Source organism: Nylanderia fulva, unplaced genomic scaffold, assembly GCF_048542155.1.
Source record: "Nylanderia fulva isolate GAGA-0341 unplaced genomic scaffold, ASM4854215v1 Scaffold2, whole genome shotgun sequence".
Classification (NCBI taxonomy): Eukaryota; Metazoa; Arthropoda; class Insecta; order Hymenoptera; family Formicidae; genus Nylanderia; species Nylanderia fulva.
The window spans coordinates 5,019,463-5,033,544 of NW_028190263.1; the positions used below are offsets into that span (position 1 = coordinate 5,019,463).

Here is a 14,082-nt window from a genome sequence, read left to right on the forward strand (position 1 = left end):
AAACTGTCATTATCGAATTATCATTTCTATTTTCTTAAGATTTATTTGTAGGTATTTAATCTATCTACTCCATTTCGATAAATCTAAAACATGTTTCTAACTGTCCATACGCATGAGAATATTATACGATGCCTCAGCTGTCATCAGCGTATCAATGAATGTTGCACGCTGAAAATTATATCTCAAAGAAATTATATATATCAGTAAACCATATGGAACAATATATTATTGATATAAGAAAAAAATATATTCACGCTTTATATTTTATCATAGAAGATTAAATTCGCTTTTTAAAGCGAATTTATGTCATAATTGCTTAAATAGATGTCGATACAATTTATGTTTTATATTCAAACAAATGTTCTCTCTGTATAAATATAAATATATATTATCTCATGCAAATATTGTCTTAAATTGTCGCCCCGTGAGATATTTTGTATTAATATCATTAATGAAGCCTTGTTAATCGACCCCAGGGAATTGCAATTCCGAGAAATCTTACGAGAGAGATAGTTTTTCGAAGAACAATAAACCCTACTCGTTACTGTAGATATAGATGAAACGCCCTGCATCGAGCAGGCTCCCCACATACGTAGTCGTTGTGCGCGTAAACGGCAGTCACTTAATTAAAAATTACTTAATTACGTTCTTGGCACTAATTAGGTACGCTTGGTTCTCTCTTAGCCGTGCACCACGACTACCTCCTTCTCTCCCACTTTCTGCCCATCTCGCTCCTATTCTCTCACCCCTCTATCGCCATCGCCTTTTAACTGCCTCCACCGTCTCTTACACTCTCTTTTGCATCTCTACACTCCGTTCACATCTATTCGCCAGCAAAGTCTTTGCCTTGGTTGAAGTTCCTTGCTTTTTCCTTCTCGCTCTTTGCTCGCGGCGACTTTTCTCTCGAAAACTCCTTCTCTTCTAGACGAATATCGAATCACCGACGAGCTAATTTTTCACAGCGGTGCATACATACCGTAAAAACCCAAGTAATGTTGGATCTCTTCTTAAACCGGTAGATTCATGGCCGACTTTTTTAAGCACCGTGGTCAACCTAATCTTCATGGTTGATCATTCGCGCGATTCAAGCTTGCGGAAACAGATTATTAACATTCTCGAATATTTTAACTGAAATGTAACCAGCCAATAGAACGTTGAAGATTGCGAAATTACATCATGTGGCCGCTCTCTGTTTTGACAAATAGTCGTAGATTAATCGCGAGAATAATTAACTGAAATTCAATGTTCACATGTGATTTAACATGCGAGCAAACAGGAAGAATAAAAGTTCGGATCAGCACGGATGAACGCGGAAGGACGGGCTTACACGGGGCCACCCTCGTGAAACGTCAGTAACGTAACATAAGGGGTTCCTGCTGGCGTTGCAGCAGGCAGCCGATAGCAGCAGTCGGTTCTTCTCGAATTTTTTGATAATGAACACAAGTACGAGAAACACGACCAAGTATTGGCTGAGCGGCAGACAATGCTGTGGCCGCAGGGCTATCGCGAGAGGAACAACGAAGGAGAGGCGGGGGTTGGCTGTCGGGGGTTTCGCAGAGGGGGCGGTAGAATGGTTGAGGTGACATGCGGGGAGGGAAAAAGGAGCAGGAGCAGCGAGTGGGCGAGAGGGAGGGTGATGGCAGCGGAGGCTTTATAGGGGATGTAAGCATCGCTACTGCAAGGCTAATCCGCCGCTATGAGCTGCTACTTGCAGCATAAGTACGGTACACTCCTCGCCAAAGATTTCCTCAAAGCGAATCTTTTTTTCCGGTTGTTGCCGGACAATTAAAAGAGTTCATCGAACCCGCTTACGAGTAAAAATGTGAGTTCGCGAAACCGCGAATTAGAACCGCTCGCGGTCCTAAATTAATAGTTTGTGCATTTCACAAGAAGTACTATATTTTCACACACGAAAAGTAGTTGAAAAATAATTATAGTTTTTATATGTTTTGATGAAATATACATATAAAAATATCGTTATTATATATTTTTACAATAGGTATCACTCGATATATCTTGCTTGTTTTCTTTTCGACACTTTTATTTAATAAAACACCTTAAAACGATGCCGAATACCTGACGCGAAAGTACAATTTCCAAATTTCACCGAGTTTTCTGCAGGTTGAACAATCGCGATGTCCGAGCGGAAAAAAATCATCATAGGTAAAGATTAAAAAAATGAGTTACCCGGCAACCGGTAATCCATTACGTCACGTCCATCGCCAATGCCACCCATTTGTCCCCTTCCCTCCGCTAGTCAGCAACGACCCCATGCCAGTCATCCAGACGGCTGCCGCCGTTTTTCATCCCCGCGTTCGAAAGATCTCCGCGCGCGCGCGCGTGTGTGTGTGTATGCGTGCGCGAGCGAGCGTTCACGCACACACCCTCGCGTGAAATCCTAGACGCAGCGCGCGGCGTGCGCGCTCATCGGACGAATCTTGGCGAAAAATGCGATATGATAATGTTCCCAGCGTTTCGCTCTAATCGGCTTTGTATCCGCCTGTGACGGCTCGTGGACGAAGGGGGTTGCGGCGTGATATCGGAAGTACTAAACGCGGACGGCTCCGGCGCGACGGGGCGGAGGATACATGGCCGGGATCCTGGGGGGCAGTCAAGAGAGGCGAGTCTGTGCCAGCCTCCATGAAGGATTTAATTTACATCCACCGGCGAAAAACGCGGAAAACAGTTTATCAAAAAAGTTACCGCGCAGGCTCGAGCCGTAGAACGAACATGCGAGAGAGAGAGAGAGAAACGCAGGACGCGAGGGAACGGAAGAAAGAGGGTTACACGACGGCAGAAATGAAATTGTCCGTGCATGGATTACCGCCGACTTCGTTATGCCCTCGCATTAGTGCTCTTTCCCTCCTCTCCGCAATCCTCTTTTCCTCTTTCTCTCATATTTTATCTACCTCTCTCCTTTTTTGCCTCATCTCTACCATTCTTCTATATTTGAAGCCTGATGCAATGCTTATTCGATGTTTCTAAAAAGGTACTTAAATGTAACCGGCTATGAAGGAAATTCTTAGACCATTTTTGTATAATATTACGCGTATCTACCAATTATATTCGACATTTTCAAAGCACGCGCTTCTATTATAGTTCGTGCGTAATAAAAGCCGAATTAATTACGTTTCTCGTTAAACGAATTCTTTCGATTTCCATTTCTATAGAACGGGAACAGCAACGGATAATATAATGCTAATGTCATTTAAACTGCGAAATGCGATGCATACAATTAACTATTTAATTGTCATTTAGTATATCTAATTTCGGAGAAATGTTCAGAAATAGAAAACGTAAACAACCTCTCTCTCTCTCTCTCTCGCAATAAAATTATCATCGGCTGATGAGAAGACGCCTTTATAAAATATCCAACCGGTCGAGATATATGCGAGACTCGCACACCGGTGGTTATGAAATACGCATGAATTTCATCGGGATGGTGGTCCGATATCCATCGTGACGTTTCGTAGTTGCAGCGCGGCGGGTTTGCGATCACCGGGGACCGGGCGTAAAATTACTGTTTCGGCCAACATTTACCCCGGCAGCCGCGGGGGTAACGTTCGACTGGACAGCGACTCTGAATTGATTTCGTTTGAAACCCCTACCCCTTCGCCGAGAGCCCTCCCTTGCTTCTCTCCCCGCGCTTGCCTCTTCCAACGAGAGTCTCGTTCTCTTCCATCGATGCCCGTTCGCCACTCTCCAGCTTTCTCCTCTTTCACGCGCTTTCGTCCTTCCATTCTCGGTCCTCGTTCCTTTTCCTCCTCTTCTGTTCCCGCCATGGTTCGCCGTCTCCATCTTTTTTTTTTTTTTTAATCTCATCCGTGGCGCCTCGCTACAGACGCTGCGCCAAATGTATTTCCCCCTTTGCTATTTTTTTTTTTTTTTTTTTTTTTTTTCATCGTCCGCGAACGTTCGAAAAATTAATTGCCGGCCGGTTCGATCGGAAATGCGCGAAAGGAGAGTGCGTCACGTGTGCGAACGAATGAAACGAAAGCTGGAGGGTGTCAATTTTATGTAAAAAGCGATTTACATGTTGAACGATATATGTTGACGATAATTCTATAAAACGATTACGCCATAAAAATTGGTATTTGTGTTTTTTTTTTCTCTCTGTTTTTTTTTTTTTTTTTAATACAATCTTCGTTCGTTAATATAAATACGCGGACGAACGGTATATATAGTAAGTATCTCTCTTATGATACAATCGAATATTCGATCTCGATGAATTATTTAACGCACAAAATAAAAATAAAATTGATTCATTTTAATGAAGTAATATATTTACATTTGAAAATAGATTAGATATTGAAAAGAGCGCGAATCAATGAAAGGGGGAATGACGGAAGGTATAAAGATCGTCGCATTAGAACCAAAAGAAAAAGAATCGCGGGATTAATGGAAAAGTCTCGCACGAGGAAAAAAAAGAATTCGAAAATTTCGTTAAATCGACCGATAATATCCATCGTGATCTCGAAGACGAGAGAAAGGGTCGGTGTCACGGTTCCCGGCGCCACGTCATTCGATATTTTTGTCAGTAAAACGATATCAGGCAAATTGCATCTGTCCTTTACACCGTGGCGCCGAGCCAGATCAAACAGTATTCGGCCCTGGATATTACTCTTCCCTTGATATTGTCGGTTCCCGGCACCACTCTCTCGTTTCTATCTGGCAGTCGGTGACGATCGAGTACTTCTAAATCGAGAGGGTTATACGCACGCGATAACATCGCGCGCAGAGAAAAAAAAATCTGTCTTCGCCGCACGAGCTATCTGCACAATCGTCATTTAATTCAATCGATTTAATCCAGGCCGATCATTTATAGATATTGGACGTTAGTTTTTCTCGTTTCACTTACGTAGGGATGTCGTGTAACGCGCAGAGTGATGACGCGTCTTGAAACGATGTACAAAATTTGGTGCCAGTGGGATCGATACGGGCCAGACACGCGTTGTCGAAGAATTCGTACGAACGGTACTCTTATTGGCATCGTATGCAAATCGCCCATATACCAAGTCACCTTCTGAGTGCATCATAAGCATGCGGGCGAGCGAAGTAAGCAAGCACGACTATCTTACGCCGCGACATATACGGGCGGCAAATATATACAACGCCGCTAAAGGAAGAGCGACCTCGATTGAAATAAGCCGAGGAGAAAAAAAAATGCAAGCTATATACTTTCGATTATCGATTTGTAGCGTATACATGTGATGCACGTCGCCGAGATGGCTTACCGTTTTTAATCTTTCGCGAACACAGTTGAAGAGATAAAAGTATGTATGCGTGAAAAATTTGCACACAGGCCAGATATAATTAAAAGACGCGGATTACGGATAAATATATTTACGATATCGGTAATATCCGTCGTGTAAGATCGATAACGTGATTTTACGCACGCTTTCTCGAAATAGGTACACGCTTTTTTTTTTCACGGGGCATCGGAAGGGATTCCGTTTACGTTTACCTGGACTTGACAGACCGGGATCGTTTAAGAGCCATAAACGTAATCCTACGGAATATTTACAGTAGCCTCTCTACCCATCCCCAATGTGGTCGACAGTTGTCTAACAAATCCTATTTACTGTTACCCAACGAACTATATACGCACTAGAGATGCTGGGAGGGTGCCTATCACCCCTAGCTAACCTACTGCCCTACTGCCATGAGTCTCACCCCTAAAAGCACCGCGGTCTCTCTCTCTCTCTCTCTCTCACTCGCCATCTCGATCTCCTCGTCACACTTTGATTCTTATTTTTTTGCCCTCACCTCATACTCCTCTCCCCTATGCTATCGCGCATCATCTTCCACAGAGCTCGTAACGGTTCTTCGTGGCTGGAATCACGCAATGATCCCACGATATTTCTCGTTTTTCGCTGCAAACATTTTACGGGGTTTTCAGGGTGGATACTGAAATATCGGCCCCATTTCACGCGGTGAAAATGTGCAATACCTCCTCGTCTACTCTTCATACACACACACACTCTCTCTCTCTTTCCCTATAACTGTTTCCAATACGCCGGTAACAAATAAGAACTATCGATCCCTTTCTCTGTAGGTGATATGCAAGCGCCAGGCTAATTTGTTTCACTGCATCGCCGACGTTCTTTTTTTCCCTTTGTTCTCCCCGAGTTCATAAAGTCCACGCACGCTGGTATAAATAGCTGGTATAAGTACGATTGGACTCGTGATTTTCTGGAAAAGGGATGAACGATTTCGCAACGTTATATCACTGTCGAACATAAGATGCGATTAATCGTCAATATATTCAATGGTTATCGATGAATATTTATCAGAAAATCCACGAGTTAGGGCTCTGTCAGATATGTATATAGCACGAAGAAAAAGACGTAATACCCTTTTCCGGCTTTATAGATTCGTCGCCTGGTCGTCTCATCGAAGTAAAGCATCGCGAGACGATTTTATTTCTCCGAATCGCCGTCTTCTCGTTTGCGCCCTTACCGGTGTGACGCGCTGCACCCGTAATGTAGTTTAGCGTGGTATGGCAGGAGGTAAACTTGGCAACAAAGAATTATTGATTTTTTCTCAGCGGGTTGAACGAGTTGCTGGGCGGTTGAGCGGTCCCGGTAGGGTATTCGACAAAGGATGTTTTCCGAGTCCCTAACCTAGGCAACCCTTCTCCTACGCTCGACGTCCCGTATGTGTCTGCCGTGTGTTGCCTCAGTTCCGTGGGTGTACTCGTCTCTGTATGCGACGCGGGATTGCCCCGCACAGCCTCCCTTTCTCTTCGCGGTCCTTTCTCGGTGCCCTGCTCCCCTCCCCACCTTTTCTCGCGTCTCGCTGTCCGTGTGTACTCAGCCGATGTGGCGAGGACTTAACTGCCTCATTGTCATCCCAGCAGGAATCGGAGCTTCGCGACAGATGTGCAAAATTTAAGGCTGAGAAGTTATCGTTGACGCATGATTTTCGATTTATACGCGCTTCTTGTACATATACTGATTTGTTGTAGACTGTTCAATTTCTGAGAATATCGCGCAACGCGTATACAAACTTGATTAAATAGCGATGAAACGTAAGAGAGATATCTATTAAATTGAATAACAGCTCTTTACATGATTTTTCTGACAAGTGACTTTATATTTATCGGATTTGGCGGAATTATACGAGAATCTCTCTCTTCGGAGCGTCCGAGCGAGCAATCGGGATGAGATTTAACACACGAGATTGGTCACGAAGTATCCAACGTTGCTTCCCATTACATTGGAACACGTTAGACCACGGCACGTTAGAGCTCGATCTCTTTGGGCTGTCGTGTACCCAAATAGAGTTCGGTCCAGTCCAGTCCAGCCTTCGCACCTTATGCACGCGAGGATGCACATGCATAGTGCAGCAAATGGGTGGTGCAACGCCGGCACCGGCAGGGAGAATCGATCGAATAAAAAAATGCTTGGCCGATGCCGAAGCGCGACGAGGACGCGAATCGCGGGCGATGAACGGACGAGGCGAAGAAGGGGACAGGGGTGCACGGCACGGTAGCGGAAGGAGGGATAGTCCGGGACCATTGAAGAGTGAAACCGCTCAAAGCAGCTGCCCCCCCCTCTCGCCCCCTTGCGTCCAAGCTTCCAACCCCCTTCCCCGTCCGCTTCGGCCTGTGCGCCGACCCTAGGAGCTCGCCTCTCTCTTACTCCTGGTATAGCTTTGAAAAACCATCCCTACCTCAGCCTCGGTTGGACGGTACACCCCTGCAAAGCACCCCGTAGCTCCTACTCTCTTCCCTTCTTCTTTGTTTCTCTTCTACTTCGAAGGGGGTGGCCGCGCGGTCGAAAACTTTGCGTCAAGGGGTTCGCTCGTTGCCATAAGTGCAAGAAATGTAGTTAGGTTCCCCTCATTTTTCCGCCGTGCGCGTATCTTCTTCGTTAAGAGAAGAGCTTAACGGTAACTTTTATATACCGGTTCGTTGGGTGCGCGATACAAGATTTTTCAACTTCTCCATTTTTCGAAAATCGACGTCGCCGATTTTTCGTTTTTTCTCGATTCTTTTATTATTCCACGCGAAATATACATATACAATATATATATATATAATTCATCTGCGTGAAACGTGAAACGCGTGCACCCTACGAGCGAACTGCGATCCTTATTATTATTCGCGCGGTCTTTGCATAATAAATTTAGTCCCATACGCGACGGATTTACGTCGAGAAGTGCGCGCGTAGCTGACAAAATTATCCGTCTATCTGTCTGCCGATGCTTTGCATCCTTCGTAGGGGCGAGGGGAAAGAACCAGCTGGGAAGGAAAAGGACAGAAGTTGCCGAGGGATGAAAGAGGGAACGGGTCTAAGGCAAGCCAGATGCGAGGGGACGAGAAGGGAAAGTCGAAAAGCAAGGGGCACACGAGAAGTGTGCATTGTAAGATCGGCGCGTGCGGCACGCGGAACCTTCGATATACCGTCGTGCCTAGAACCCCCCGTGTTCATTCTCGCCTGGCTCTTCTCCCCACAACCCCCTTTTTCTGTCCCTTCTCCGCGCCATCGTTCTTCGGGTTCCCTCTTTTATGAAGGGCGAGGGCCCAGAAGCTCATTGTCGGGGGCACATCTGCCGTGCGATCGCCGGCCGATTGTCTCGCAGGCTTAGGAAACTTGCTCGTGAAAAAAAGGCGGCTTAGCTGACGGGGCGACGTCGCACGTGGTGCGTGGACGCGCGTGGCCGCCGAAAAGAGAATGGGGAAGATCTTCCCCAAGTAGTGGCGCCACTTTTTGCCGCGCGCAAATATCGTGGACTGCATGCAACTACGTATTCTGAAAATATCCAAGATATTCGTTTGCGTTAACTCTGGTGCGGTAAATGAATGAAGATGAAACGCTAAAATCGATATCGTAGTAAAACGATTTGGGATCTTCGCAATTAATTGATTAAAATTAATAATAAATTATATCTAATATTGATTCATACATACATGTTTGACAATCTTTAAACCGACGTGTCGGCATAAACTGCTTCTGCTCTACTTGTGCTTTGGTTATATATTATTTTCCACGACATGCCATGCCTCTCTCTCTTCCGATGAGCGAGAGGGCTTAAAATCGAGGCTGTCGCGAGCTCAATCTGAGCGAAGTCTGAGTGCAGACAGCATTAAAGTGTTAATTACTAATTAAGAAGGGTGCATGCGCGCGGCACAACATCAAGACCCTGCGCGACACCTTTTTGAACGCGCCCTCTGAAAGACGCTTACGCCCCAGCGGGCAAACGCGCGTAGTCGCTCATCCATCCGCGTCGCGCTCATCGACGCACGACGTGCGAGAAGACGCGACACGCACATCTACCACGCGCGGCCACCCGCGCACGGACGCGCTCGCGCGCGAATTCTAACGCGCGGACGCTTAATGCTCTCTCGTTACACGCACTTTCACGCCTCGTGACCTCCCGTCTCGCGTCGCGCCGTAAAATAGAGCGTGACGACGCTAGACGACGGCTACCTCTCCAATTCTTCTTTAACCGCGCTCTCGAGTTTACGGCCGCGACCTGTCAGCCAATCTGTCAGCTGAGTTTGTCGACAATTTTATGTATAATTTCGTATATGCAATATATTTAATAAATATATTTATTTATTAAATATATTTATATATTTTTAATATAATTTTTTATAGAAAATTTACGGAGATTATAAAAATTATGAATTGCTAAATCGACAATCTTATGAGAAAATTTCCAAGTAAAAATATATATTAAATACCAGTGAAATCTTTGCTTCTTTTTTTTTTACGAAAGATGAATGAATTCGCAAGTTTCTTACAATCTCTATATAAGAGAGAAATGCCGTGGGAAACTTTCGCCAAGAAATCCATGATGGTTAGGGATTGAAACGTTCAGGGTCAAGTCTTTGAGGGCTGCGGCGTTTGCCATTGTTGGAGGTCGACCGACTTGGCATAACCGTTAAAAGGGGCTTGGCAGGCTGGTTCGGTGACTTAAGGAATACGTTCCTTGAATAGAGATCGGGAAGGGGAAGATCGTAAGGCGAGACTTCCCGAAGGTTTATACGACTTCTCGCCATGTCCTTTTGTGTATCGTTGCCAGCCTAGTTTCTTAAAGTCACAATGCAAATTTTTTCCCTGCTTACTTATAGAAAAAGAAAACTCCGTTTTTTTTTACCCTTTCTGCCTTTTTTTATTGATAGTTTAAATATAATATATTTAAAAAGACGATTAATTTTAACGATGTTCTATAATATAATTTTAAATAATTCTTGTGAAGCAAAAAAAAAAAATAAATCTTCCAGCTCATTTATTAGAATTACGAGAAAATTATAACGATCATTTCTAAATTCAATTTCTTTAACATGTCGACACGTACGCACTGTTTATCGCGAATCGACCGAATAATTACAGAATGGCACTGATATAAAAAAAAACTTTTGAGTAGCCGGGAATTTCCCTTTTAATTGGCGCTCTCGCATATACGACACACATCACAAAAGCGGCGCGTTGAAAAAGCGACTGACAACGATGAAGATCGCGGTTGAAGGAGGCATCGCGTTGGCAAATACGCTTACTATTAACTGCTTCAATATGCGACACTTCTAGTTTTGTTTTATTTGTCTCTTTTCTCTCCATCTCACGCATTTTTATACATAAGAAAGAGTACATTTATTACAAAACATAAGAGCGAGAGACGTAACGCATCCGATCGGATATCATAATATCTCGGAGACAAAGTGACTTAAACTTCAGAATACAAATGTTTGTTAGTAAACACGTCATACACAAATATTGTGACTATACTTTTCGCGTCTTTTTAAATTGCCTCGAATTAAAAAGTAAAACGAGAAAGTGAAATGATAGGAGCTGAAACAGAGAGGAGACGAAAGAGTTCGCTTCGAAGAATCTGGAACGTCGCGATCTCTATACATGTGGCTCATTCTTTTTCATTGACGAAGCGTGTCGTAATTAGATACTAATAATTAGTACCTTTGCCTTCTTCCTCTCTCTTCTTCATTAACCTTTTTTCTTCCTTTCTTTTCTCTTTTTCTCGCGATATCGGCCCGCTGCAACGGAGCGCAAGAAAACCGGAGAAGCCCTGAAGAGCTTATTATTATCCTAATTATACAATACTATAATGAATGGTTCCGCGATTCTCACCCTCTAGCACTCGCTTACTTATCCGCGCATCTTTCACTACTCGCAGTCACCTATATGTTTCTCTCTTTCTGTTTTTCCCTCTTGCCAATGCTTTCTCTCGCTCGTCGTTGCTCTTATCCTCTGCACTTGGTGGTCGAAGAGTGGCAATTCTAGCACTCGGGCTTTTTGTCAAACAGACTACGAAACTAGCGGCGTCTCCCTCGCGATCTCGCGCCCCATTATACGGCCAGCCTTCTCTCTCGTTGCCGCTTTCTCTCTGTCTCCGGGTGTCTGTTTTAATTAGGCACTTCGTAGATACCCGTATACACACATGTGTGCGCCCGCGTACATATATGTGTGCGTCCAGGACGTACGATATACGTTAATATAGGTACGTAAGCGCAACACACAGGTATATCTCTACCACTACACCTCGGCGATATACCGTCTATACTCGGCGATCCGACGAGCTTGAATGCGGTCGATGGATGGTTGAGTAAGGATGATAGGCGCAGGTAACACATGCATAGGGCGAAGTCGGGGACGGCTCGCCGATGGATGGTGACGTTTCGAGGAGATGAAGAGGGACGGTATTCGTTCGAAGGGATGGATGGAGGAACTCTCCTCTTTCGATTCTTCCCGCGTGCGTAACTTTCGCCGACTGACTGCTGATAAGAGCACGCGAAATTATCTTAATTGGCAGTAAAGCCAATTCGGAATGATCGAACGAGAAGAACCTACCGTCCCCCGCTAGCGTCTGCTTCTCCGTCGTCTTTCTTTCTTTCAGTGCTTTTGAATAGGGTGAACGTTGCGGAAGATCCCCGTTGTTTTCTTCGTCAAGAGAAACAAGTCAAGTTCTTCCGACCTTTCTCAATTTACAAGCATAATATTGTAGATAAAATAATGTTTGCTTCGATGCAAAATTGTAAAAAAATATATCAGAGAGGGGATTTTATATAGTCGTAAACATTTATTGAATGGTTTGAGACAAGCTGGAAAAAATGTCCTACTAATTTAGGTCGCTAAACATTCCATTGTCCATTTTCCGTTTTCTCTCGCAAATGAAGTTCCGATTTGCCAAGCGGAAGCAATCTTAAAAATTGCTCTCAACGATGCTAAGCCAGAGTTGTAGGCAGAGTTGCTTCATATTGTCGAGTATTCAGCGATGATGAGTCGTATTCCGCTCTCGTGGAATCGTACTTATTTGTATCCCCGAGGGATGTAATGTGCAAGATCAACTACTATATTATACTCAATTCTACGAAAATAATCGGCTGATGCTAATATGTACCTAAAGGGTTTTAATACCTAGAAGCCGCATTGACGGTCGATAAAGGAATAAAAAAATGTTGACGTAGGTCGCATCTTGTAGGCTTTATCCATTTTTCTGGCCATATTTGTAGTAAGATGTATTGAAAGAGAGGTGAAATAATGCAAATAAAATTTCATCATTAAATGGAACGCTTAACGAAAAACTGCAAGTAAAAATGAGAGGCAAATATAATATAAAAATGTTATAAATTTAAACTTTCTATTAATAATTTTCTTTCCGTACAGAGCATGTTCATATATTCATCATATTTTTCTTCTCTTTTCGCATGCGTCATCCGCAAAAGAGAACTGCCCTTCGCGCATCTGCTCCCTCGTTCTCTGATCATTATTCCTATAACAATTATCTGCCAATTAACGAGTCGTGTTTATTTTTCCGCATTAATTAACGAGCGTAAAAGTAACAACCGATTTTGCAGGTCGTTCTACGAGTAGGAATGCGTAATATCGCATCGATCGCATCGTACGTTACGAGGAGCATCGGGTCTCTTTCGATACGATACCTTTCTCATCGTCTCTTTGCGTCTCTGTCCGCTTAACGTTGAGGAGAGCTCGCATAGAGCTCTCCACGTGCGTCGTCCCCTTCCTTCTTTTTTTCATCTTCTTCCGCTTACGTCAGACCACTGTTAGCATCGATCTTTAATTAATTATCGATGACGCATTAGACGTTGCCGCTGTCTGTTGCGTTGAAAACCAGGCGAGACAAGAATCAGCCGCGATGACGTAGAAAGATTTATTATTAATTGACACCCCGATATACGCATCGAGTTGTCGAATTTATCTATGAAAGCGCATGTATCAATTAAGTTGAATTAAAATTATCAAGTATATTCTTGCAAATTTTGACAAAGTTGTCAAGTTATATTGTCTAATGTGTGTCATTTTTCTATCGTTTTAGGGAGTTCTACTACATCCAAATGGAGAAATACGCGAGACAAGCGGTTTCGGAAGGAGTGAAAAACGTCGAAGATCTACGAGTCGGTGGCGACTCCGAAATCTACCGAGTTCTCAACCTTCACTACAACCGTAATAACCACATTGAGGTATGGGGTCCCCAGGTGCGCAACACGAACACGCACTCGCTGCATTTTATTTTATTTTTCATCCAATATTGTTTCGCGAATCGAAAAAGTAAAAAGACGAGCATGTATTTCTTCGCTACAGATTTTTTGCTTTCCATTACGAATTGTCGGTCGATTAATTCCACAAAATTAAGCTTTCTGTGTTAGTACTTTTATCATACGTTTTATCAAACATTTCACGTGCGTCTTTGTGGTTCACTATAATTGTAATTGTGTTTGCACGTTTTGTATGGTTAAAAGAAACATTCGAGTAAGACGTATTTATTGCCTGTACAATTGAAAAATTCTACTTATATGACATCGTGAATTGAAGGATTCATTGCAGATATACAAAAATTTAGATATTTATGAATCATTTTTTCGAAAACTTACAAAATTTAATCTTAAAAGAGGTGTTGGAAAAAAGACAAATTTATATGTTAAAATGTTCGAATTCTTGAAATGTGAAATGCATCATTGTTGCATTGGATCCTTCAATTATTATTAATAGTTAAGATGATAAAAAAAATAATAATTTAATATTATTTTTGCTACTAGTTTTATGAAGGTGAATAATTAATAGAATCAAATGTATTAAATAGTAAATCTAGAAAGCCTTC

General features: G+C 43.3%; 1 protein-coding gene across 2 annotated transcripts in view; it reads left to right on the forward strand.

Moving 5' to 3' along the window:
• Positions 1-14,082, forward strand: part of LOC114942914 (homeobox protein prospero) — a 49,560-nt gene that overhangs the window by 11,863 nt on the left and 23,615 nt on the right. Inside the window, exon 4 of one of the 2 annotated variants that reach the window (XM_029318396.2) lies at positions 13,300-13,459. In XM_029318396.2, coding sequence (XP_029174229.1) covers positions 13,300-13,459 — 160 coding nt within the window. The remainder of the gene's footprint in view (positions 1-13,299; positions 13,460-14,082) is intronic. The other variant, XM_029318397.2, reaches the window with a different exon arrangement.